The sequence below is a fragment of the Emydura macquarii genome, unplaced genomic scaffold, assembly GCF_026122565.2.
Source record: "Emydura macquarii macquarii isolate MOO-44397 ecotype Brisbane River unplaced genomic scaffold, CSIRO-AGI_Emac_v2 contig_1119, whole genome shotgun sequence".
NCBI classification, from domain to species: Eukaryota; Metazoa; Chordata; order Testudines; family Chelidae; genus Emydura; species Emydura macquarii.
Genome location: NW_027131256.1, coordinates 19,914,900 through 19,942,073, shown reverse-complemented (window position 1 = coordinate 19,942,073; position 27,174 = coordinate 19,914,900). Strand labels below are relative to the sequence as shown.

The window sequence follows — 27,174 nt, the reverse complement described above, 5'->3', positions numbered from 1 at the left end:
CTGGATGCAGTTTCTTCCAAACAGTAGGGGTTTAATTTTGGCTCTTAAGAGCCCGAGATATGCTGGTGAAAAAGAGGAGGCTAAAGTAGCATTGGAGGCATTCTGGGTTCAATTCACTATTTTCCTTGTGCATCATTTACCCCCGTGCAAAATGGGGGCAAATGGCACCATTCTGATGTGGTAGCATGTTTTAGCAGCTATGCAATGACTACACAAGGTGTAGGACCATGGAGAATTGGGCCCAGTGCCTCCAAAGTCTCCCAGGGGCATGTTGGTTAGTGTAACGTGCTACCACTTGAAAAAGTTACAGCTCTGACTTCCTCCACTGAAACTCTGCTGGAGTGCAGGGAGAGCATAGGGCCATGGCCATTGTAAACACCTGTCTCTGGGGCCAGCTAGCGCTACTGGCAGCACAGCCTGCACTGCTTGTCTAAGTACAGCTGCCACCTGCAGAGCTACCCTGGAGTGGGGAAGAAGGCCTGCTGTGCTTTTTCCCCCCTACTGCACCTGCACAGCCTCAGCCATAATCTGGCTTTATGACAGGGGAGAGATTTACAGCACTTTGGCTTTATGCATGCAGAAGCTGATGCTTTTTTCAAGCTTAATAGATAGAGCATCTCATCACTGTGATTCCTCGCGGACTTGTATCTGTCACATGCACTTGTGTCCCGTAGCATGATTTATTCAGCTCAGTTAGATGCATCAGCTAACCATACTGAAGGGGGAAAAAAATTAGGTCAAAACAGTTGGGTAAGGAGCGTGTATTTTAAAAACAAAAGAATTTTTAAAAAATAGATCAAATTCTGCCCTCAGTTACACCCCATTGGGTTTCCCAGGTGTAACATCATGGAATGGACCCAAAAATTTTGTGTAACTCAGCCCACTGTGTCTCCTCCCACAGCAAATAATTTTCCCCTTACTACCCCCTGGCTACGCCCCCTCCATCAGCCTAAAGCTCACAAAAATTCCCTCTTTACAGGGGGAAATCTTCAGTTCAAATCTCTGTCCAGTTTAAGTTCACTTTGCACTGCCTATGTCTGTGGCCCTGTGAAGGTGAGAGAACCTATTTTAGGCTGACTGGGCCAAATCCTGCATCACTGATTCAGTTCTGACATTACTCATTTATTAATATATTAATTTGCATATTAAAAACATATGTTTTTGCATATGTAAACCCCATGAACAAGATACCTCAAGATGATTCAAAAACAGCAGACTACTAACATGCTTTTTCTACTTCTTGCCATGGAAATGCTTCTTTGCCTGCAACTCATTAGAAAATGGGGTTGAGTGAACCAAACCCATAATTCAGAACATCGCCCTGGCTCTACCCAAACATTAAAAAAAAAAAGAAAGAGAGACTCAGTGTTATAATGCAGTTATTCCCAAAACTTGGCTGTCACATTGTTTCATGTGCTTGATTTTCTCTTTACTTCTCTTTCACTTCTCTTATAGTTTGAGAGTCACAGGTAGGCTGCCACAAACATTGAAGGAAGCCATTGCTTGGGGACACCTTGAGTTTGCAATCTTTGTTCAACATCTTGAGTCAAAACAACAGCTGCCCAGGACATTTCACAAGCATTAATTGTAATGGCTAGATGCAGCAGCTGCGAGCAGACTTTATCTTTGGTGTGGCTGGACTAGAGCCATTTAGTGTGGTCACAAAAAGCAAAAGCATGGCAGCTGCACTTGTTTAGCCAGTCTTCCCAACACCATCCCACAGTGCAGTATCTTGTTTCATATTTGGGAATTACCCCAAATCCCTGAAACAACACTGAACATGCTGGATTGTCCTTCAGGAATCCCAGAATGGTACAATGTAAGAGTGATGTGTACCCAGGAACATTAGTCTGCACTAACTCAATACACAGTGAATGTATTATGCTTTGTGAGTGTAGTATAGACTGTGGAGTTATTACTGTTACTATTTGTTAAGGGTTTGTGTTGTGTGTACACAGGCCATATCAATGTGCACTAACAAAAGTTAGTGCAAAGTAAACTCTTGTGTTTAGACAAGCCCTAAAACCATTTGCTTCCCAAGTAAGGGCTAGCATCAACAGAAACTGTCCAATCTGTCGTCATCATCATAGAACAGATGCGTCTGTCCGCACAAATATCCCCCACTGCTCAAGTGTTGTTCACTTTCCAGGTGCCATGATCTACACACATTTCCCTATCCATTAATCAGCTTAGATTGCCCCACCCATGCGAAAACAATTTAATCTGTAGTGTGCAGAGGGCCTAAATTATGATTCCAGATACCATTAGCTCCTGTTAGCATAACCTGTATCTATACTGCTCCTGTTCTAATGTTACTACAGTTATACTAATCAGTCCTGATGAAAGTAAATAGGTTGAACAGCTGGAGACTCTGTTCCTTCTTTCATTGTCCGTTTGAAAGCCAAACCAATGTGAGTAAACATGGTGTGGTCTTCTGCCAGTGGGAAAGCAGAAAGTGATTATGTATTTAACAGCTGTACATTAGTATAAACCTTGTCCTCAGAAATGGTAATTGCTTAAAAGTACAGTGTCATGGTACCCACGGAAAGAAAAGGAAAGCCAGTGGGTCCAACATGCAAATCTTTTAATATCGTATAATACCTTTTTAAAAATATCATGGCCTCAAGTTTCTTATCTGTCCATTAGGTATTGTGGAACACCTAGAAAATAATCCAATTTAGACTGCAGGAGGAGAGAGAAAATAACACCACACAGAACTTTCACACCTTTACTTTAAACTCAGGGCAAATGATCACTTTCAGGCAGCAAAATGAGGTTCCTTAGCTAGCCATGATCTGCTATGTCACCATTCAGCCTGCCTTGGCAGGCAGAACTATCCCATTTGAGAGAGGTGGTTGGAGAAAATTACTTTTTGAATCCATGTTAAATAATCTTCCTGTATAGTGTTTCTTAACTACATTATTTGAAAGGCTTTTTAAAAAGTCACTATTTTGTTCTACCATCCCCCCTGGAGGACTTGCGAGAGTCTACTACCCCCTCCTTCTCCCTCCTTTCACTCATCTAGCATCCACCTCTCTTCTTTTTCTTTGTGCAAGAGCCATCTCCTCTGAAACATCCACTACTTAGATGAGCCGTCTTGGGTCTTCTGTCTTCAATGACTCTCCGGTTCATTTCAAATCTAGACTCAACTTAATTTGTCTTGCCTTTTAGTTTTTTTAAAATTTGTAATGACTGTATTATTATTTAATTTCTCTGTGCCTCTGTTTCCCTACTTGTAGAATAGAATTTTACTTATCCACCTTAGTGAAGCATTTTGAGATATGCAGATGAAAAGAGCTAAACAAGCATAGTTACTGTGACTTAAGTATGTGTATAGGCTCTGTTCACATTTACACTGGAGTGGAACAACTTTATGTTTCCATTGCACACCACACATGGACCTGCAAGATCAAGGCCTGAGTGTGTAGTTGTAGTAGTATTAAGGCTTACCATGTCTTTGTGAGGCCAGCCCGTAGAGAGCATGATAACATGCACACACTTAAGGAATACCTGAACTGTAATGTGTGGTAATATTTAGCCAGTAGAAGGTGAAAGCTTCTGTACACAGGTGGCTTATCTTTCCTCTTTCTGTTATCAAGTGTGGCCTCTGTTTCCTCACAGGTCATCTTTCTGCTTAGGTAGTTTACTTTACCCCGCCAGCTAAATTAGAACAACTCTGCCTTTTCCAAGATAAGCAAGTGTTGAATGGAAGTCCACTGCAAAAAAGGACTCCAACAAGCCATTCAGCACCTAGGTCTTTTCCTTTCTGTATCGCAGCCCTCCATTGAAAGTCTCAAGAATTTTCCTCTGTTGATGCAGGCAGTGAAGGGGGCTTCCTCCCACCCTCTTTTGGAAGCTACAGCCTTGACAGGAAACTAGCGCTCGATTAACATTTCAAGCACTGTCTGCTCCTCCTGCCCACGGCCTCTTCCTTTGTTCTGATAGTCCTCTAACTTCCATCCTAGGCCTTCGCTACTTCTGGCATCATCCCATCTCATCAACTTCAAATGAATAGAAAGACAAAGATAAAATACCCTTTATTACTGCCCACCATCCAGCTCTATCCATCCTAGGGAACTGTAACAAATTCCACAGTACTTCCTTCTCCCTGTGCTTCTCTGACCCTTCTGTCCACCTGACCTCCCACCCAGGCAGCCTCTCAGGTTCTTTTTAGGCATCATTAGGTCCTACCTGTTCCTTGTTCCCTTCCTTGTCAGAGGGAACAGGAGCTTTTTTATATCCCTGCCCCTTTCCCAGTTTGCATTGTTGTCAATCTGGCCTCAGAACTCTGTGGGGGTGTGTTACTGAGGGTGGGCTATATTGGATCTGTAGCCTCCTTAAAAAGGCCTGTTACAGCCTGGAAGCGGTCTGATATTCCAGCTAATAATGGGAGTTTGAAAAAATAGGATACATTTGGCTGAAGCATATGCATTCATTAGTAATTGACCCTCTTTCTTATTGTTGGAATATTGTAATTTTTCCAAACTGGAACAAAAAAAAAGGGTTATATTATTTCACGTGTAATGAATAATCTGATTATCACAGCACTGTGGAAAGATCAAAGCTTCCGGAATTCACTAGCTGATTTCCCTAAATTCTACATGTATCCTAAAAATGCAAGTATGGTATGGCAACTACATGTTAAAAGGTATAACTGTCACAAAATATCTTCGAATTCCCTAAAATCTGTCATAGGATTTTGTCATTCCCACCGTAGAAATTGACTCTAAGATGCTGCAGAATCTGTGAGAACCTACATTAAAAAAAAAAATTATGTAACTTGCATATGCAGCTGTTCCCGTTCACTTGGGGTACTGATGAAAATAAGCTCCACACTCATGAGAGAACCATTTGCTTGGTTTAAACCTCTTCAAATAAATAAAATGAAGGAAAACTGATTCCACAAGGCAGAAATTGTTTGCATGAATGTAAATCCATCTGAAAATAATTTGGTTTTTCTGCTGAGGAGTGATTATCTTGAAAATCATCAGCACTTCCATTGTGAAAATCACTAATCCCTCTAAAATAATGACTTTTGGAAAGACTCTAGCAGCAACTGGAGCTGCTCAGTTTAATAAAAAAATCTTCTTGCCCATCCCCAGTTTTATCAAACTGAGAAAATAAAAACCCAAATTTTCTATTGATACTATATCTTTAAGTGAATGTAGTGCTGGTGCCTGATTGTCAGCCTCGAACACAGACGTTCTCAATTTATTAACAGAATTGTGGCATAGGCAGCAGCAGTGCAAGCTTTCCCTACACTGTCCCATTTCTGGACCTCGACTCTGATCAACTCCACCTCTGGGGCGGGGGTGGGTGGGAGGGAGAGTAGTTTATTCTTCTTGCTCTTTTAGGACTCAGTCCAGTGCCAATAGAGGGTCTCTCTCCATTCCTTCATTGATTAATAGAGTCAGAGGGCATTCTTATGTTCATTTAATCTGACCTTCTGTATAACTCAGGCCATACAGTTTCACCCAGTGGCTCAACACCTTGTGGTTCAGCTAGATGTTTTAGAAAAACATCCAATCTCAATGTAAGAAGTCCAAGGGACGGAGAATTTACCGTCCCCCTTGGTAATCTGTTCCAGTGGTTAATTACGATGGACTTCAGTGGGAGTTGGCTCTGACTCATAGGGCCAAATCATAGAATATTAGGGTTGGAAGGGACCTCAGGAGGTCATCTAGTCCAACCCCCTGCTCAAAGCAGGACCAACCCCAGCTAAATCATCCCCGCCAGGGCTTTGTCAAGCCACACCTTAAAAACCCCCCTGAGTTTGCTGCATCAGTTGTGTATGTAAAAAATTTGGTTTAGCCCCAGCGCCTAATTGCTTGAGTCCTGGCACCTCTTTCATTACAAATTAAGCACTGCAGCAAATCCTGAACAGAGAAGAACCAGTACTACAGCCTTGAGAGCTGCCAAACAACAAGCAGGAGACTCAGAGAAAGAGTTGAAGGATTCAGATACAAAGTATTATTTATTTTTTTGTAAAATTTCTTCATGTAAGAAAAATATCTCGCTCTCTATTTGTATAAATAAACTAGTTCAAAGCAATGAAAATAATGCATACTCTGTTGAGGTGCCTTCATTTAAATTTTTAAAAGAATTTAAGCATCAGAGATGTGAAAATAACATCATCTGTGGTCAATAATTGTTCATGCAAGTTTCTTGCCTCTCATGTTGTGCTCTCTTTGACCCTTCTCCCACAACCTCAGCTCGTTCTTTCCCCTCCAGTCCAAATGTTCTGACAGCAGCAATACCTCAGCCGTATTGCAGGTGTATACACTATTGTTCCTGTTTTTCTGGGTCCATGTTACTGATTGGGGGAGATGATTCTGCAAATGCTTTGGCATTGGTTTAACACTATGCATGTGAGTAGTTCCATTGACTTCAAAGCATCAATCCTGCAAACATAACATTATTTTATTTTAGATTTAGGTTGCAGTTAGAGTGCTCCCAAATCCTGCTGTCAGTTAGACTTCTGCAATCCCATTAACATCACTGTCACTACTCAAATGCTTGAAGTAGAGCATATGTTTAAAGGCTTGGGGTCTTCACTGTAAAATATATACCGGATAAATCATGCATTTGTAAAACATGACTGTTAGCATTGGTCTGGGAACCTTAACGTTTGCATTTCCTGACCTTGTTTTAATTTTAAACTTAATGTTGCACGTTTTAATACAAAAAACCTGTACTTCTCAGTGGCAGTCACCTAGCTGTTATGGCTGGGTTTTTTTTGTAGATTCATTCTTAACCTATATGTGCTCTCCAGAGCTCTGAAATTCAGAATGGTGGGCAGAATGGGAGCTTTGACTTGCAAAATACTTGATCAGGAATCTAATATGGTACTTTATTATTTATAAAATATTGACAGCAGTTAAATTAGTATCTCTTTATCTTTTTGCATAATCTCCTTACTCGTCACAGCCAGTGCCCTTACTGCCATTCTGTGGTCATATAATAGTGAATGTTGCTGTGAGCAGCTTTTCATGACATGGTGGTAAAAACTTGGGAGCTATGTCTACCCTAGGGCTTGCATGGTTAGTACTAATGTAGCTGCGCCAGTACTGAAAAACAGGTTAGAATAGTTTTACTTATGGGCCAATGTACAGGTTATCCATTTATTGGAGCTATATCCATTTCAAGTTATTATAGGACAAACTTGTATTAGTTACCTAGTAAAGATACTTCAGAAGCATAATAAATCATTCTCTTGATGAGGAAGAGGAGAAGTTTTCACTATGAAGTAGTCTTTGCAACATTGGTATATTTAGTACAGGTCTTTATGTAATTTTTCCACAGGGCTATTCTAAATAGTTGTGTAAGCTTCATTAGTTTCCGAATCATAAGGAAACTTTGTTCTACTTCCCAAACTTCAGGGTCATGCTGTAAATTCTAGTCATTCCCTGTTAGGTTGCAAAGAGATTTCTGAAGAACATGTGCTTATTTAATCAGATTTTTAACATCAGGTTTTCTTTCATTGTCATGGACTTTCTCTTTTGGATACTAAGGAGGATTCGATACACATCACAGTTTTAAAATTAATTCAAGGCAGTATGTGTGTGGGGAGGCAGTGAGCAGTACAGGTTGTTGGGGTTTATATTTAAAACATTTATTTTCACTCCTGATTACATTTTTGTTTTATAATTTGAAGGGTCCCCAATACCAGTCGGCATTGATGTGCAGGTAGAAAGTATTGACAGCATTTCAGAAGTTGACATGGTAAGTTTTATCACTTAAATTCTGTCATCAAAACTGATGGAAGACAGAATTTATAACCAAAACTCTGGGATCACATAGGCCTCAGAAATAACCCTCCATGGTGCTAATGTAAAGCAATATAATTAAAGAAGTGGAATCCTAAAAGGTTATATTCTCATCTTGATATGTGAAAGTAATTCTCATTTAAATGAATAGATGTTACATGTGAATATGTGTTAAATTTCTCCTGTGTGAAGAGGGACAGAGCACTTAATGGCCTGATTTTTAAAAAAGTATTGAGCATGTAGTAATTCCTGTTTAAGTTTAGGGGGAGTTCCTGGGTGCCCCATATTTTTGAAAATCACCCTTCAAGCCCTTAGCTTGCGCAGATCCTGTGCACAGAGGCAGCTTTCATTCATGAGCCTTTTCTGCATCACAGCTTTATGCCCTTGACATGCACCAAGAGGATTTATCTCTTAAAGGCTGAGCTTTTTGTCCCCCCATTGCAGTGCACTGGTATAGCATCACTAGCAGTGGTATAAGTGGTAGTGTATACCGGTCACCCACATTTTTATCACTATGCAATATAGACCTGGCTGTTAGCAGGTAGGCAGATGCCAGTATCTGGTATACACTAGCAGTCCCATTATTGCTAGCCCCGATGAAGCTGCAGTAGTGACACAGCAGAGGTGGAAGAATCTGCCAAAAACCTTATTGTACACATAGTCCTGGTGAGGGCATACCTCTTACTGCTAGATAAGAACATGTATGAACAGGATGCGTTCAGAACTTCCATATTCACAGCTTCACTGAGAAGTGAAGCACTTATATTATTGCTGTGCTGTTCAATCCTAGAATGTCCACACAGGTTAACTCTGGATAAAGACCACATTTACAATATTCATTTCTCACTTCAAATGTAGTTTAGGCCATAGGCTATGGGATCCACTACTCTCATGTGGAGTCACACTGCAGTCAGTGGGGTGCCACAAGAGCTCAGAGGTTCATACTAGTAAATCACATTACAGGATCAGAGCCTAAATATCTTTTCAGTTCCTTTTTCACTGTAATTATTTTGTAAAAATAAACTATGTTTTTGCAGCAAGGCTAGGGTTGCACAGTAAAGCACAAAGCAGATAGATTATGGAAAAGCTACAACTGTATTTGCAGTTTTAACTCTGTCTCTTTCTGCATATGCATTACAGTACACTGCATTACAATATACTCTGCATTCATGATCACATACTATTTCTCAAAGAATAGAACAGTAAAATATGTATTTTACAATCTTTGGTACACATTTTTGTCACACTTGTTTACTCATATGAAATTCATGATATGCGTATTATATTTATTTACTTTATAAAATGCATTTACTTTATAAAATGCACTGATCTAAAAACTAAATGCATAGGAGATTTTTGTAAAATGTATTAATTAACAAACTTTACAGATTGACTCAGTGTTCCTAAAGGACTCAAATTACTCCCTTGTTAGTGCCCAATTTGCCAGGTTCTTAAACAGGTTCTTATAATCGGAAGTGTCAGGCAACATTAATAATAGGTGGTGTTGCCAGCCCCACCTATAATAGTTTGCACACACAAACCCATTCATTCATTGTGAGTTCTAATATGTTATTCAGGGTCCAGGTGCCAATATGTTACATTTTACAGTTTTGGGTCAAATTCTGATTTTTAGTTACACTGGTGTAAACCCAGTAGGTTTACATGAGTGTAACTGAAATCAAAATTTGGTCTTATATATTTAAGATAATAAAAACTTATTTATTGGCTGCAAATAATAAAAATGAAGGGTTAACGTGACACTAAGAGAAAACAGCAAAAAGTTCAGTGGAAGAGCTGTGGAGTAATTTCAGCTGCTTTTATCCTACTTTCTAAAAATGCTATTTTGTTTAAGGGGACTGTTTTATACTTTGGGTCCAATCCAATAGCCCATTTAAATCAGAGGGAGTTTTGTTTGTGTAAGGAAGAAGTATGGACTTCAAAATCAGGCCCTTTGTTGGCTGAACTATAAGTACCACCTAACCAGGGCAAACAGTAGACATAAGGCAAAAGTATCCCCATCTATTTTGTTCTCTCACTGTGTGGCTTTGGAGACCTCTCCCTGATTTATGGGTACTGCTCCTGAAGCCCCAAGCAGAAGAGTCACCAGGTTTGATTAATTGTATTGGTTACTATTGCTGTATTCAGAACTAGGAAAATTACACACACGTATCTCTTCCTCTTAATTTTCTTTATGCAAAGGACTTCACGATGACCTTATACCTCAGACATTACTGGAAGGATGAGAGACTTTCATTTCCTAGTACCAAAAACAGAAGCATGACCTTTGATGGAAGACTCATCAAAAAGATCTGGGTACCTGATGTATTTTTTGTCCACTCCAAAAGATCTTTCATCCATGATACAACTATGGAGAATGTGATGCTCCGAGTGTACCCTGATGGCAATGTACTCTTCAGCCTACGGTAAGGATCGTATCCCCCATAAGTACAGGACTACTGCTGCCTGCCTGAGCAGAACAAGCTCAGAAGCTGTTGGGCTGAGAAATTATTTGAGATCTTTGTGACTAAATATGAAGTTTTCATAGTCATTTATTTTTTTTATTTGTTCACTATGTTGGGGTTGTCACAGGTTCTGTTGTGTATAAGGTGGCAGCTCAGGGCTGACCCAAAATCACATTGGTCCTTTATAAATAAGGGACCGTGAACTCCACCTCAAGATTCTGAGATGTGGACCAGCATTAATCCCTGTTTTCACTGAGGAGTCCCTGGGAATTGGTGGTCACCTATATGTTAGTACCTAAGACTAGCCCTGTGTCAGCTACCGTGATTTTCCAAGTATTTAAAATTCCTAATTTACCACTATGAAAATAAATTCAGAATTGACGCTACAGCTAATAAACTTTCAAATTACTCACATCAAACATTTTCTATGGTTTGTGTTGTGGGATGGTGGGAACATTTTCATCTTGTTGATTTTTTTTTTTTTTAATTTTACATGAAACAGACATCAAATATAAGAGAATGCAAATATTAAAAAATTACTACTGTTAATGAGAGAGACAAGGTAGGTGAGGTAATGTCTTTTCTTGAAACAACTTCTGTTGGTGAAAGAGACAAGCTTTCGAAGGTCTGAAGAAGAGCTCTGTGTAGCTCAAAAGCTTGTCTCTTTCACCAACAGAAGTTGGTCCAATAAAAGATATTATCTCACCCACCTTGTGTGTCTCATATCCTGGGAAAAACACTGCATACTACTATTAATGTCAATGGTTGTATTAATATTGCCATACTTATTGTGCATTTCTGTCCAGTAACTGCAGTATAGTCACAAACTGCTAACAGAGAACAAAACTTTCCTCTTGGCTCTGCGTTAAAGATGTCGGCTCTGCTATTTTTCCCCTATGGTACATGCACAGCGTTGCCACAGTGTCAAGGAGAATTCCACATATACAGTCATAGCAGATTTTTGGAGCTGATACCAACTGTGCAGCATGTAGAATTATTGAAGAAGCCCTACGTGTGCTTAGAAGAAATTGTTCTAGACAATAGCTACATCATTAAACTTCCCCTTATTGTCTGCAATGTATCATTTATTTTTTACTGAGGAATCTTATGTACATTGGATGATGTGGCAGAGATGATCTTAATGGCAGAAATTTTCCTCAGTGCAGAGGCCTGTGAGCTACATAAATCCCATTTAACCTGGACTTAAATAATGCATAGGCCTTGTGTTGGCCCACTGGACAGAGATGAAATTTCATAGATTCCTACAGCAAAAGAGATTATTGTGACCGTCTAGTCTGACCTCCTATATAACACAGACCACAGAATAAATTTAGAGGCATAGCAATTTTTACTTCCCTGCCACCTGATTCTGATAGTTCTGAGATCTCCCCAAGCATTTCAGTTATTTGTCTGGAGAGTAGTAGTTACATATATGCATATGTGCCCATAGGTGCGCACACAGTGTTTAAACAGGTTGCAAGAGTTTTATGTCTGCCAATCACAATAGGAGACTATATCTACTTTGTTAGTGCAATATACTTCCTTGTGTGAAATTGATTAAAGGAAACATTCTTTCGTTTAGGATGATTAAGGTAATACAGTGTTTCTATAGCGTGAACTATGTTAATGCCTGTCTTCTTAAAGAATCAGATGTCCATGAAAACCATGTTTTGATATCATCCAAAGGTTAGGATGTAATCCAAATCCTTATTTATGGAAAATGTGCATATTCCACAGATTTATCTACAATGTGCAGAGTCTAGGATTTCATGTATTTTAAAAAAATTATTGATAATCTTATCTTCATTCTATTAATCGATATACAGCTGCTGATTTATTGAATCTTCTGCAGCTACATAGACTGAAACAACTGCACCCACAGAGGTACAAATTCTATGCCTCATTTTAAAGAAGTGTCAACTTCAAAGCCTTATTTCAACCACATAAATTCTTACACTTGTAAACATCCATCCATAATACAGTCACCAGACTTGAGTCATTGAAATTCAATTATAAACACAGTAGAATTTGATTTGGGTTTGCCTCTGGAAGATTAAAGCAAAATGTCAAATCCAATGCAGGCTGTGACTGCACAGGGAAATTTAGCAATAACTGGAACTATTTACCATATTTACATTTGAACTGCTGCCTCTAACCTTTTATTTAGGTTTATTGGCTATAATGTCAGGGACACTGATCCACCACACATTCATGGAAAAGCAGATGGAATGACAGAATTAACATCTTTGCTTGGATTTTCCTACATGCTTTAGAATGATTTTTAAACATGCATGCATGAAAAGTGTTAAGCACAACAGCACTTTTATATGTGCAGTTCCCAGTGTGTATGGGTTGGGCTTGAAAATCAGGGTTTATTTTTTTATGTTTTATAGCTTTTCTAGTTGTGAAAATATCCTCCAGAATATCTCCTTGGTGTCTCCTTGGATTTGTAGTCAGGAAGACTGGAAACAATAGTGCCAAGAATTCTGAACTTCCCCTGTTGATCTTGTTAAGGTGTAAATTTTGAAGAAGAATCAGTTATGAAGCATTTAAAAGTGAGAGAAAGCAACATGAACTTTGCATGGTGGAAAATGGGGAGCCAGCCAATGGAAAGATTAAAAATTGGAAGTGACAATGGAATAAGAAAATATTGTCTATTAAAAAAAAGTCTCCCACTAGTTTGGATTTATCTTTAATCAAAAAAGTGATTTTAGACTAATTGAAAATGGCAAAGATCAGAAACTTTTGAAACCCTCCATAACCCCAGAATACACAGTAAGATGTCTACAAAGTCACAAATTCCTTTTAGGAGTAGTGAAAATTACCTTCAACATTTGTTTTCTGGTCCTTATTGTAGGATTACAGTTTCTGCCATGTGTTTCATGGATTTCAGCAGGTTTCCTCTGGACACTCAGAACTGCTCTCTAGAACTGGAAAGTTGTAAGTTTGACTCAGTCATGGTATCATATATATGCTTTATATGTGTGTCCATACCAACACGTCATTTTTTCCATAGTAGTTCCCCCTTGAGAGATTCCTTTCTACACTTACTTTGGAAGACATGTGACCTCAGCCTTTCAGTCTACACATACAGAACACTGGCCCTTCTGGAGACTTTTGGGAATAACCCCCTAGAACACCGAATATTTTTGGAAAACAGAAAGGGAAAGATGTTCCTTCCGATTCTTAGGCATGGAGACTATTACGTTGAAAGATGGCGTCATTTGTCCTTTGGCATAATTCATTTTTAAAGGTGATCTGCAAGTATTTCTGAATAACAACAGAATACAACGGCTTCTAGATCTTCTGTTCATTAGTAAAAACCATACAAACTGCAGTCTCCATGTACAAGAACTGAACGTTATGCCTGATAATGGTAGCCAGACATTACAGCTGATTTAGGACTGAATCTAATACCAGGCTGCTTGAAGTGGCTCACGAATGTGAGTGCCAACATGAGGGCAGACTATTACAAAAAAGGGCACAAACCCCAAAATTGGCCGCATGTTCTATAATTAGATTTCACCAACCAAATCTCAGGTGTGAACTCCACAAGCACCATAACAGCTTTCACATGGAGTTGCAGACATTCCCCTTGGGTTCTCCCATCTATCTAGCCACCCAGGCAAGCTTGCCTTTGTGATAGATGGTCCCTAACACCAAAAATCACAATATTCAGGTTACTCCCAGGCCCAAACGACCTGTCCCTTGCTGCAGGTCAGTTGTATCTTAGATCTCTCACCAAAGACAAGCTTGTAGCCAATCCTGTAATAAACTAACTAAACATTTAATAACTAGGAAAAAGAAATAAGAGAGTTATTTACAAGGTTAAAGCAGGTAAACATACACACACAAATGAGATACAGTCTTAGGTTCCAAAAGCTAATAGTAGCTGCTATATATGCAAGCTCAGTATATCCTTTAGGGCTAATCCAAACTAAGCCTTTTGGGGATCCTTTGCTTATGCCTTCTCTGAATTCTAAGCAGCATAGTGATGATAATTTCTTCTTAAGGGAATTTTTATTCCCTTCCCCCAGTGTTCAAGGTGTGATGGAACAAGGGCTTGTTCACGTACCCTCTTCATGGGTGTGGGAAAGCAATCAACAAAGTTTTTTTGCCCAGTGATGTTCCACAACAGTGTATCTCATGTCTTCAGCCCTTCTTTTGTTGGGGAGGAGATGACACCTCTTGTGGTAAACTAATATTTCACACTTGGTAATACTTCCCTTCTGACTGTGGGGATTTACAGTCTTAGGGTCTGGTCTACACTACAGACCTATCCTGGTATAACTACGTCGCTCAGGGATGTGAAAAATCCACACCCCCTGAGCAACGTAGTTATACCAACCTCACCCCCAGTGCAGATAGTGCTATGTCGGCAGGAGAGCGTCTCCTGTCAACATAGCTACCTCCTTTCAGGGAGGTGGATTAACTATGCTGACGGGAGAACTCTCTCCCATCGGTGTGGAATGTCTTCATTAAAGTGCTGCGCCAATGCCATGTTTTAAATGTAGACCTGACCTTAGCAAACATTTTATAGTTACAGAGCAAACTCATAAATATTACCCTATAACATGGAATACAGATATTATAAGTAAGATTAATAAATGCAGCATCCTACAAGCATTTCATAAAGTCTAAACGCATTCTTATAACTCTGCTATCTATTTTAACAATACTAACTGCTTTCATGCTATTCATTTGTCAGTGTTCAGTGAGGCCCAGCTCTTGGCTGGAGCTGGCACCTGATCTGCTAGCATTACACCTACTCATGCTGAAATCAATGGCAAACCCTCCCACTGAAATGCAGGCCCAGAGTCCAATCCAGCAGCTGCTCCACATATGGAACTATCATAACTTCAATGAGAGTCCTGCACATGGAGTGATTAAAGGATCAATCCCTTAAGCAGCAATTAGCAAAGGTTTCCCCTATCCCAAGTGTGGGTTTTTTGTGTGCATCTTGTACATTTCCATAGCCAAGACTCAAATCCAAACCAGTGTTGGGAGAATTGCTGCAAAGGTTTTACTACAAATAAGCCCCAGAAGTTCAAATAATTACCAAAATGTATCTGAACTCCTTTGTTCGGGAGATATAACAAGAAAGCCACTATTGTGAGATTTTTGCATGTGCCTGGTTTCAGCTAGGTTGGAAATACCCTGGGCCAAATCCTGAAGTCCTTGCTCACTCAAAGATCCTGTTGACGACAATGGGAGTTTTGTCTGAGTAAGGATCAAGTTAAATTTGCGTAATGACTTCAGAATTTGCCCTCATGGAAAAGCATCTTGTGACATTGTGAGACTTCTGCTTTATGGGCTACGCTGAAAAAAGAGAGAGCAAAGATGCAGAAAAATGGGGAATGTAGGAATCAAGTAACTTTTTCAAGCCTTAAAAAATTATTTATGTTTTGCCTTTGTCAAATAGTTTATATTTTACATGGGCAATTTTTATCTCACCTGGACTGGTTTGCCCATCCCTAACCAAGGCCCACAGAGTCCACAGAAAGCTGTAGACTGGGCAGAGAAAGGTAATTCCATTCTGCAGAGAATTTCAAATATGGTTTCATTCCGATTTGGACTGAAAACCAAAAATTTCAAAATTCTATGTGAAAGGGAATGCAGTCCCAGTTCTGGGGCAGCTAAACAGCCCTGCAAGTCCGAGTTAGCTGGCATGGGCCAGCCACAGGTGTCTAATTGCAGTGTAGACACACCTTTCTCTAAGGGAGTCCACCTGGTGGGTTGCCACAAACCCTGTCAGTCAGGGCTACCATGGAGCCATGAGCCGTCCCAGGGTTTCCAAGCTTTCGCTTCTCCATCACCCGGTCAAGTATGCTACTGAGGAGCTGGCAGGATTCCCTCATGACCCTGGCTGGGTTCCATCAGAACTTTGTCAAAATTTTATAATCCCCGTGAAACATTCAGATATCGACGAATCGGCAAATTCTGACAAATGAACATTTCGTTGAAATTTTTCTGACCAGCATGAGTAAGCTGCTGTCCCCAGTTAAATAAATGACAGCCTCAGCCTAGCAGAGTTGGTGATTTAGCTTTTATTTTCTCATAGATGCTTATAATGAAGATGATTTGATGCTGTACTGGAAACGCGGAAATGAGTCACTGAGCACAGATGAGCACATTGCCCTTTCCCAGTTCTTCATTGAAGAGTTTAGTGCTTCTAGTGGACTAGCTTTCTACAGCAGTACTGGTATAGTATGCTTGTTGGCATTAGAAGACAAACATGTAGCTCAACCATAAAGCGTATGCTTTACATTTCATTTTACTATTAATAAATAAGGATGATCAGGATTATCATTTCCACTAAGAAAACCTAGAGTTATAAAAAGACTGATCTATTTGCTCACAATGGATCTATCTCACAGTCCTTTCAAATTACATTACATATGTAACACTCTGTCTGTATAACACTGTGGGACCATATAGTATCTAAAATACTGGCCTCTAAAGAAGAGACTATAGAAAAGGGGAATGTAGAGCAGTAGAATATGTAATGTTGCCAGCTTTTGCAATAATTGGTACTTTTCTTAAGACTCTTGGAGTCAGGTGATCACAGGAGGAACTCAGCTTTCCCTTTTTTAAAATTAAGTTTCTAGCCCTCTTAGTTGCAAAGAAAAAGTGGGAAAATATGAACCTCAAACCCTAGAGGGCAAATAAAAAGAACCCCAAATCTATTATTTTTCTAACATCTTGACTCATGAATTTTGAATGCTAGCTAAGAAATGTCATGAAAACAATTCAGTCTTCATGAGGCCTCCATAGTGCAGATGAACCCAAGGAACAGGTGTTCAGAGCACTAATAACTATTCTGACTCCGCATTAATTGCTCACTAAATTTTCCATATTTATACAAAAAGTTTCAGAGGAAAATCCTTCTATAGCATAAAAATATGTATGGAGGTCCCAGTGCATCATTGTTTCAATATAAATATCTGCCCTAAATATATGGGTCTTAATTCCCTCTTGTGGCACCGGCACTATTCGTAACCTGAAAAGAGCTCAGGGCCTTTTGAGATTATTATGGTAATGAATTCATTCAGGACTGTTTTTCATCTTCCCTATAGTGTGCATGTCATCCTAGATACTGAAACACTTCTGTATCTAAATACAGTCAAACAGTACTTTTAAAAGTGGTTAAAATAGCATGAATGCTGTGTGTGCTATAGTATCTACTGTGAATCAATTCATTTCAGTGATCAAAGCTGATTAATGGATTAGAAGTGATTTCACGTAGTACAGTGAGGTCCATAATGCTTTTAAAAAAAAAAAGGCTTTAAGACATGCAGGAAAGCTTAAAATAGATTTATTTACAGTGTTTTATTTACTGGAGAGCTTCTTTTCAACTTTTAGATAAAATGTACTAAAATTGCAATGTTTGCACTTTAATATCTGCTATTAAATTCAGCAATGTTTGTAACTAGTATAAATGTTGTGATGCGATGCAGCTAAACTGGAAAAATTCACAGTTTGCACTGACATGTCATCCTTAGCTCTGGCTCTTGTGAAAAAGTGACCTAAAACAGTATAAGCTAAAGGTAGAATTCCAGACTTAAAGAGCATCTCTAATCTGAAAAGTGTCCATGCGAATGTCATTGTGCAGATCCTAGTTTGTTGTGCCTCACTGATATCCCTATCAAATGTGCTCATTTTACTAGGAGAAAGATTGATTATTTCTTCCCTAATTGTTGTTACCAGACAGTGAGGCTGGGCTCCGAAAGTCAAGCTGGGTTCATTTCACCTTATTCATCTTCATCATTTAATAAAAGCTTGCAGGACAAATTAGGCCCTCAGTGGCACTTGTGCAACTTCATTGCCTTCAGACCAGGCCATCAGTGATACCTGTGCAACCCCTGGTCTGCAATGAGTTTGTAAAAGTGTAACTCATTGGAACTTAATAAGCACTTGTGTTTATGATGTGTTGGCTCTCCAGGGTAAAGTAATTAAACGCAGCAAAGATGTATTTTTATCATTGAAATCACTGAGATATGACTGAATAAACACTGAGAGCAAATCTGTTGAGTAAAATGGTGTTGTTTTCATGTAGTCACTCCCCTGACTATAACTGCACTTTAGCTTTGATTTGTCTGGAATTTGTTGGGATTTATTAAAGGATGCTATATTCTTTCTTTCTTTCTCTCTTTCTTTCTTTCCATTCATTGTCATGGAACAATGGTAGATGGTTATTAAATGCAGAATAGTTCTTCTTAAGCTAGTAACATTACTAAGCAAGTGGCAGGGGACACCATTGGTGGTGTGACTGTGACAGAAGCCCTCCGGGCAAGAGCGGTCAGGGGACAGCAGACCAAAAACAAAAGCTGTCCTTATAGGTTACATCTACATGGCCTGGGTAGACTGACATGCGCTAGCAGGGCTCAAGCTATAGCGCTAAAAATAGCTGTGTGGGAGTTGCGGCTTGGGCTCTAAAGCCTAGAGGGTCAGGTGGGATTGAGAACCTAAGGTCCAGCATCCACACTGCTATTTTTAGTGCATTAGCTTGAGCCCTGCTAGTGTGAGTCTGTCTACCCGAGCTAGGATGCTCACTCCCAGCTACAGTGTACATATACCCCTAGACAGCTCCTACCTACACAGAATTGGGTTATCCTTCCCTGTAGATCCCCATTATCCACAGGCTTGGAAGTCCTCATCCCTTCCCACTTCACCATCCTCCTAATTCTTCCCATTTTAGGAACATTTTGCAAGGAATTCCATGACATAAAGCTCTCAGAATTCTCCTACCTCTCTGCTTGCTCCGCAGGGGTTTCCCAAAGGAGGAACCCATCTGGAGCATAGTTCTGAAGAAATGTTTTGTTTTGTTTTTAAGTAAAAATCCTATCCCAGGCTGAAACAATGTAGCCTATATTTAATTTTAGATTGGATTGTTATTACCAAGTGATAAATTCCTAAAAAACGCTCTTTAAACTGGTACAAGTATTCTTCTACAATCTAATTCATTACTGTAATTCTCACTGCAAAGGCAGGTTCTGCCTTTCCAGCCATTTCTGTCTTCTTTTAACCTCACTCTGTACTCTAAATTCATTGTTGTTTGCAGTGTTGTTGTAGCCATATTGGTCCCAGGATATTAGAGAGATAAGATGGGTGAAGTAATATTTTTACTGGACTGACTTCTGTTGGTGAGAAAGACAAGCATTTGAGCTTACACAGAGCTCTTCTTCAGTTCTGGGACAGGCACTCGGAGCGTCACAGCTAAATACAAGGTGGAACAGATTGTTTAGCATAAGGAATTAATTCAAAGTGAAGTGGGCAGTTAACACCTCTGCAGTCATAGACAAAGGCGTCACCTTGAATGGTCTCTTACAACACATTAATTTCTTATGCTAAACAATCTGTTCCACCTTGTATTTAGCTGTGAAGCTCCAAATGTCTGTCCCACAACTGAAGAAGAGCTCTGTGTAAGCTCAAATGCTTGTCTCTTTCACCAACTGAAGATGGTCCAATAAAAGATATTACCTCACCCACCATGTGTCTTTAAATTCACAACAGTCCAGTGCTGCATAAAGTCACCTTGATGACTCAGTAGATGGCACTCTTCCCTCTGAAATGAGTTCTGAACTGGCGTCCAAGCCTGGTGCTAGAAAAGGAATCATACTATTGTTAAATAAAACTGGTCTGGGCATTTGCAGCCATGAAAGACTGCATGCCACTTTTCATGACAGCAGGGATATTAAAAATTACTTAACAAGTTAGATGTCTTCAAGTCACCAGAGTCTGATTAAATGCATCCTAGAATACTCAAGGAGCTGACTGAGGAGATGTCTGAGCCATTAGCAATTATCTTTGAAAAGTCATGGAAGACAGGAGAAATTCCAGAGGACTGGAAGAGGGCAAATATAGTGCTGATCTATAAAAAGGGGAATAAGGACAACCCGGGAAATTATAGTCAGCTTAACTTCAGTACCCAGAAAGATAAAAGAGCAAATAATTTAAGCAATCACTTTGCAAACACCTAGACGATAATAAGGTGATAAGTAACAGTTAGCATGGATTTGTCAAGAACAAATCATGTCAGACCAACCTAGTGGCTTTCTTTGACAGGATAACAAGCCTTATAGACAGCGGGGGAAAGCAGCAGATGTGGTATATTTTGACATTAGTAAGGCTTTTGATCCTGTCTCACATGACCTTCTCATAAACAAATTAGAGAAATACAACCTAATATAATATATAGTTAATGTAAAATGGATGCATAACTGGTTGGAAAATCATTCCACAAGAGTTGTTATTAGTGGTCCACAGTCAAGCTAGAAGGACATATCGAGTGGGGTCCTGCAGGGATCAGTTCTAGGTCCAGTTCCATTCAATATCTTCATCAGTGATTTAGATAATGGCATAGGAAGTACACATATAAAGTTTGTGGACGATACCAAGCTGGGAGGGGTTGTAAGTGCTTTGGAGAATAGGATTAGAATTCAAAATGATCTGGACAAAGTGGAGAAATGGTCTGAAGTAAATAGGATGAAATTCAATAAGGACAAATGCAAAGTACTCCACTTAGGAAGGAACAATCAATTGCACATGTACAAAATGGAAAATGACTGCCTAGGAAGGAGTACTGTGGAAAGGGATCTGGGAGTCATAGTGGATCCCAAGCTAAATGAGTCAACAGTGTAACACTGTTACAAAGAAAGCAAACATCATTCTGGGATGTATTAGCAGGAGTGTTGTAAGCAAGACACGAGGACTAATTCTTCTGCTCTACTCCACACTGATAAGACCTCAACTGGAGCATTGTTTCCAGTTCTGGGTGCTGCATTTCAGGAAAGATGTGGACAAATTGGAGAAAGGCCAGACGAGAGCAACAAAAATTATTAAAGGTCTAGAAAATATGACCTATGAGGGAAGATTGAAAAAATTGGGTTACTTTAGTCTGGAGAAGAGAAGACTGAGGAGGGACATGTTAACAGTTTTTAAGTACATAAAAGGTTGTTAGAAGGAGAAAGGAGAAAAATTAACCTCTGAAGATAGGACAAGAAGAAATAGACTTAAATTGCAGGAAAGACAGTTTAGGTTGGACATTAGGAAAAACTTCCTAACTGTCAGGGTAGTTATGCACTGACATACATTGCCTAGGGAGGTGGTGGATTCTCCGTCATTGGAAATTTTTAAGAGCGGGCTGGACAAATACTTGTCAGGGATGGTCTAGATCAGGGGTGGCCAAACTTACTGACCTTCCGAGCTGCATACAATAATCTTCAGACTTTTGAGAGCCGCAAGACATCCACAACATTGAAGTATTTCCTGGAGCCTCTCCACACCCACATTTTCTGCCTCGGGGGAGCTCAGGGTTTCTGCAGTGAGGTGGTGGGGCTAGGAGCTTCTGCCCTGCAGGGAGGAGGGTCTTGGGACTTTAGCCCCATTGCGAGGGCATGCAGGGGCTTGGGGTACCAGCCCCGTGGGGGGAGAGGGGCGCTGGCACACCCCCATGCCCCTCCTGCAGAGTTAAAGCCCCAAGACCCTTCTCTCTGCAGGGCAGAAGCCCTGAGCTTCCTCCACCCCAGTCTGGTAGGTGGAGAGTGGGGGAGAGCATGGGGAGCTTTATGAGCCACACTTCAACTGTAAAAGAGCCGCATGTGGCTCGCGAGCCACGGTTTGGCCATGCCTGGTCTAGATAATGCTTGGTCTTGCCTTGAATGCAGGGGACTGGACTAAAAGACTTCTTGAGCTCCCTTCCAATCTGATGATTCTATGATTCTGTGTTAGTCTCACTGTCATGTCCAAATTCCAGTTTGGGTAATTATATTCTCCCTGCCTATATTCTCCCAGAAGTTTCAAATTCAGTTTCTTTTTTCATTTGTCCTCAACTGTAATGTAGTATTTTTCTGTATCTTTAACCCACAGTGATGTTTTACTCCAGACATCGCTCCATTTTAGTAGTGGGTGGATAACAGTTTGTAAAGCACCTCGGGATGAAAGTCATTATATAAAAAGAAGGCATTATTTATTTATTTTATTTATTTCTTAGAAATCTAATATAACGTAAGGGCAAACCTCGTGGAAGAGAGAGGTTGGTCAGAGGAGTGCTTATATTTATGAAAACACTGATCTGTTTTTTTCTCTGCTCTTTCTTTCAACAGGTTGGTACAACCGCCTTTTTATAAACTTCGCCCTGAGAAGGCACATTTTCTTTTTTGTGCTACAATCCTATTTCCCAGCTATGCTGATGGTGATGTTGTCATGGGTTTCATTTTGGATTGATAGAAGAGCTGTTCCAGCCAGGGTATCACTAGGTAAACCTTTTTTGCAATCTAGTTTTGGAGAGGGATAGAAGGGAAAGTGAAGAAAGCTTTAGGTGGTGTAACTGGGTTCTGATTTGCAGTGGATATGTGGCAATGGATCAGATAAGTGCCTGAGTGACACCATCACTGTCATCCTGACATATCCATTCCCTTTATATATCCTCCGCCCTTGGAGATGGGGAATTTTGCACTCCATCACTCCGTTTTACTGTCCTATAAAACACCCGAGGGGGCACTAGAGGGAAGGGCATTCTGTGGGGTTCCATTGTGTCCATTGCAATACCCCAACTAAAGAGAGGTGGCACTTGGTATTTAATAGTTGGAGAATCATTACATCACCTAGGGTTGCAGAAATGTATCTCAGGTCACAAGGTCTTGTGTTATTTTTCCTTTGAGTCTATGTGTGATAGTGATGTGCCATCAGGACACTTCACGATATACAGATGTTACATGACATAATATCATTGTCGTACAACACGCTAAACTTCTTGGTTCTCTCCTCCCACCTTCTTGTAAAGGAGCTACCAAAGCAATTTAAAAAATACCTTCCTAATTTCTAGAGTCAATTCTTGGGGAAATTATTTGGGCTTGATTGTGATTTTTAAGGCACTGGCTGTGCTTGGGGAGGGAGTGGGAAAGAGAACAGGAAAGCATATTGCTCCACCAGACGCTCCCAGAGGCATAATGCCTGAGGGAGACACAATAGGCCTGATATTCCCCTCGCTTACTTGAGTTTTACACTGACGTAGTTCCACTGATATCAGTTGAGTTAGTCGTGATGTTCACTGGTGTAAATGAGAAGCATATTAGGCCCAGCACACACTGCAGTGGCATCTTCTGCATGCTTTAACAGGATACCCTGTGCACAGTGCTGGCCACAGTCCTGTCTTCACGCCAGTTCTTGCTCATTTTCTAGTGCTGCAGTTGGTACTTCGCTTCTCTGGTCCTCACATCATGGAATCACAAGGAGCATCCTCTCTGTTCACACCTGTGCTGAGCTAGAACTAGGCACACTGTAGCTCTTTACGTGATCATCAGATTTCCCACAGGAATGAACACAAAGGTGACCTAATGAGTCTGGTGTTGTATTTTATAGGTCCTGTAAAAATGGCCCTTCCTGGTACATTACACATTTCATAGCCTGTACAAAGAGATGAAAGGAGAATTGACTGGTTGCACCCACAGAGCTGTGCTGATCAAGCAGCTAGTGACCAGTTAAATAAACACAGCTGGATCTGGTTTTGTGTTAATCACTTCTTTCTTTGGCAGGTATAACTACTGTGCTGACAATGTCAACCATAATCACAGGAGTAAGTGCCTCAATGCCTCAGGTGTCTTACATAAAAGCTGTGGATGTATACTTATGGATCAGTTTTCTTTTTGTCTTCCTGTCTGTCATCGAATATGCAGCTGTGAATTATCTCACCACAGTAGAAGAGAGAAAACAACTCAAAAAAAGAGGGAAGGTACAAATGTGTGTGTTTTGTTGTCTTCAGACAGCCTAACAGAAGCCATAAATTAATCCCAATACAGCATCCTGCCATTGCACTGTGGGCTGCGTGTGCTGTGACTATGTCTCCGTTCTAAGACTAATTGACTATCCATTCTTTCCTCCTCTTGGCTGATGGGAGGGAAGGTATCTCCCCTCTTCTGAATTCTCAGTAGGTCTACTATCCTGTTTTTCTGGTGGGAGAAAATAAGGGACTTCAAACCTTTATTTCTCTCCTGGGGTGGTGGGAGTGAGAGTCTGCCCATACTTTCTCCCCCCTTCTGGTTGCTGAGAGAAAAGGTCTCCATCCACCCTTTCTCCCCATTCCTAGTAGTTGAGGGCCCTTATTTTTCTTCTTTTTGGGATCCTGAGTGGGATGGAACCTCCCCACATCCTGGTGACTAACAGGGTCTCCCCCACTCATGCTTCCTGAAGAGGAGGGGCCATTTCTCCTTTCTCCCAATTTCTTTTAGTTATTTTTGATTGGAGAGAGAGGTCATATGGCATGTTTCTCTTTCCTGATTGGATGAATGACAGTGTCAGTCTTAGAATCAGATTTCTGATGCGAATAAATAATGTTTACAAGTTAAAAAATGTGCTTTCTATTAATCTTCTCTAATATTCAGTCAAAATTCCTTCTTTCCACAAACATTCCCACCTGTAAACTCATTCAGTAGAGAATCTGAGGGAGGAGAACACACAAAGGGGGCTCATAACTCCAAGTGAACTCACTGTTTTATTCAAGAGAATATTCATAGAAAATGTTTTGAGGTGTTCTCCTAGCTCTAGTTAAGATGGCCCTGCTGATAGGCAATTCCCACAGGTAGGTGTTCACTTGCCCATCTTATGAGGTAGCCATTTTTTTTCCATACAGCAGATCTATTAGTAGGCAGAACCTCCCTGTGGAAGATTATTCAGGGGAGAGAACTTCATTATGTAGCACTCACGTGGCTGCTGCTTACCCACACAATAATTATTCTTTGTTGCCAGGTTTCAGGAATGTATAACATTGATGCTGTACAAGCAATGGCCTTTGACGGCTGTTATCATGACAGTGAGGCTGACATTGACATGACCACCTTTGCGGTCCACTCTGAAGAGAGCTCAGCCCGGGGACGGGCGGCCAGCATCCCCAACTTGGATGCAACCCGCGTAAAGAGGAAGAGATCCTTGAAAGGAAATGTGGGCAGGATTATTTTGCAGAACAATCATGTCATTGACACGTATTCCAGGATTATATTTCCCACTGTGTATATTGTATTCAACTTTTTTTACTGGGGTTTGTATGTATGAAAGGAAAACACTATAATCTCTGCATGATTTTGCATGTAAAGATAGCAGAATCTATGTTTTTTAAAAAAAAAACAACAGCAACAGAGGAAATATTTAAAAGTTTCTGAAATGGATTCAGACATCAGATAAGGGGATGCTGGTTTAGTGACAGAAAAATTATGAATTAAAAACACAAATAATTCTGGCTTCTTCATGCTCTGTACATTTTACTTCTGAATGTTTAAGAAGGTTTTCAACTGGCTCACACAGTGTTCCCCTGTGGTGGCCTTATACCCAGGCGACTTCCGCAGTTGCATCAGAATTTGCATATCATGGGACTCTGCACCACATTGCTAAATAGTTGGCAGTTCCAGTAAAAGGGACTCCAGCATATTATCCAGTATAGTATGCTGTAACCATTCCTCCCTACTCAGCCTCTCTGTTCCTTCCCCATCTGTGACTCAGATAAGCATGATGCAGTCAGTACCAGAAGTCTTCTTCAAATGGCTCCTCTCTGTCTTAGCTTGTTGCATTCCTGTTGTGCTGGCCAATTTGCTATATACCTCAGTAGCCTTTGTGCTTGGATGGTGGCTTGGATGAAGGGGATGATGGGTGAGCAGTGAAGTGGAAACCATGCCCAGGCAGGAAGTGAGCTGGATGGAGTTCTGCGCTTGGTACATCATTAAGACCTCATAAAACCTAGGACTATCTCTGACTTCCATGCAGCCACCCATGTTTTGGAGTGACCAATTGTTCCTTGGAATGATGAAGACACAATATGTAACAGTACACTCACTGGGATAGTATTGTAGTAAGCCTAGGGGCAGTCTCCTAGCAGGATGAATGGGCTGGTACAAGGAGCAGACCTATCAACTATACTTCATTACAAGGTATGTCACTCATTATAGACCCCATCTAATTCAGCCTCACACAAACCTGCTGTTATCTTCCTGCTTCCTTAAATTATTCAGATCAGAAAATTGAACACTTAAAGCTAGGATTTTAGAAAACTTTATAAAAGGGAAAAAAAATCCCCCCTTGTTACAAGATTCTGGCTCTATTTCTTATTGTACACATCAGTTTGGGTTTTTACCCCACATCTTGGTCTTGGAGGTTGAAAGTTATGGTGAGGAGAAGCTGTGAATGGCTGCTAGAGCCCATGATTCTGATTATATATCAAGGAACTGCAGATCGCTGAGAGTGAAAACTACAACACATAGGAAATTAAAGGAAAAAGTTATGCAGAAGCAGAGCCACGTTCTCTCATTCTGTCAGTCTCCAGAAGAAATCCTGTATGGATTTTCCTTTTGTTCAGGCAAGAGAGAGTCAAACCTAGGGCACCAAGGAGCTGGGTAGACACAAAACAAAGCTCAGCAACCCCCCCAAAAGAATCAAGTAATTATGGAATTACTTGCATGACTTGTCGAAATTAGTAGCATTCTCCATAGGAATTTCTTCTTCTCGTCTTAATTAAACTGATAAAATGAATTTAACATGTAGATGTGTGTTGGCAGAAAATATCAAAAGCTAAATGCCTGCCACTGCTGAGTTAAAATAAAGAATATGGAAATAAAGTCGAAAGCATAAATCACTTTCTGGCATGTATGATTTTATTGCTATGATATTATTTGTTCATAGAATAATGATGTCTTCTACTCTGTAAAAAGCATTTGTCAAGTTCCCAAATATGGATTTGGAAAAAACGGTGAATCAGTGACTGAAATCCATGGAGTCAGTGGGGTTTTTTTGGCAACCACTTTACTGCCAAACAAATTATCAGCGCTAATATTGTTTGATGCTGGTCCAGGGAATCCTGTCACAGAAAGCAGAACTGTGCATCTGGGAATGACAGAGTTGGGAAAGTAAAGCCAAAGGACACATAGAGCCTACAACAAAGCCTTGGTAGTAGCTCACTAGGC

The 27,174-nt window shown here is 40.3% G+C and overlaps 1 protein-coding gene across 1 annotated transcript in view; it reads left to right on the top strand.

Annotated features, from left to right (window-relative positions):
• The window catches only part of GABRR3 (gamma-aminobutyric acid type A receptor subunit rho3), a 34,804-nt gene extending 9,512 nt beyond the window's left edge, over positions 1-25,292 (top strand). Inside the window, exons 3-9 of the mRNA XM_067546413.1 lie at positions 7,655-7,722; positions 9,966-10,189; positions 13,086-13,168; positions 16,290-16,430; positions 22,333-22,485; positions 23,764-23,960; positions 24,974-25,292. Of these exons, the coding sequence (XP_067402514.1) occupies positions 7,655-7,722; positions 9,966-10,189; positions 13,086-13,168; positions 16,290-16,430; positions 22,333-22,485; positions 23,764-23,960; positions 24,974-25,276 (1,169 nt within the window). The 3' untranslated portion in view covers positions 25,277-25,292. The remainder of the gene's footprint in view (positions 1-7,654; positions 7,723-9,965; positions 10,190-13,085; positions 13,169-16,289; positions 16,431-22,332; positions 22,486-23,763; positions 23,961-24,973) is intronic.
• Positions 25,293-27,174: the final 1,882 nt, after the last annotated feature.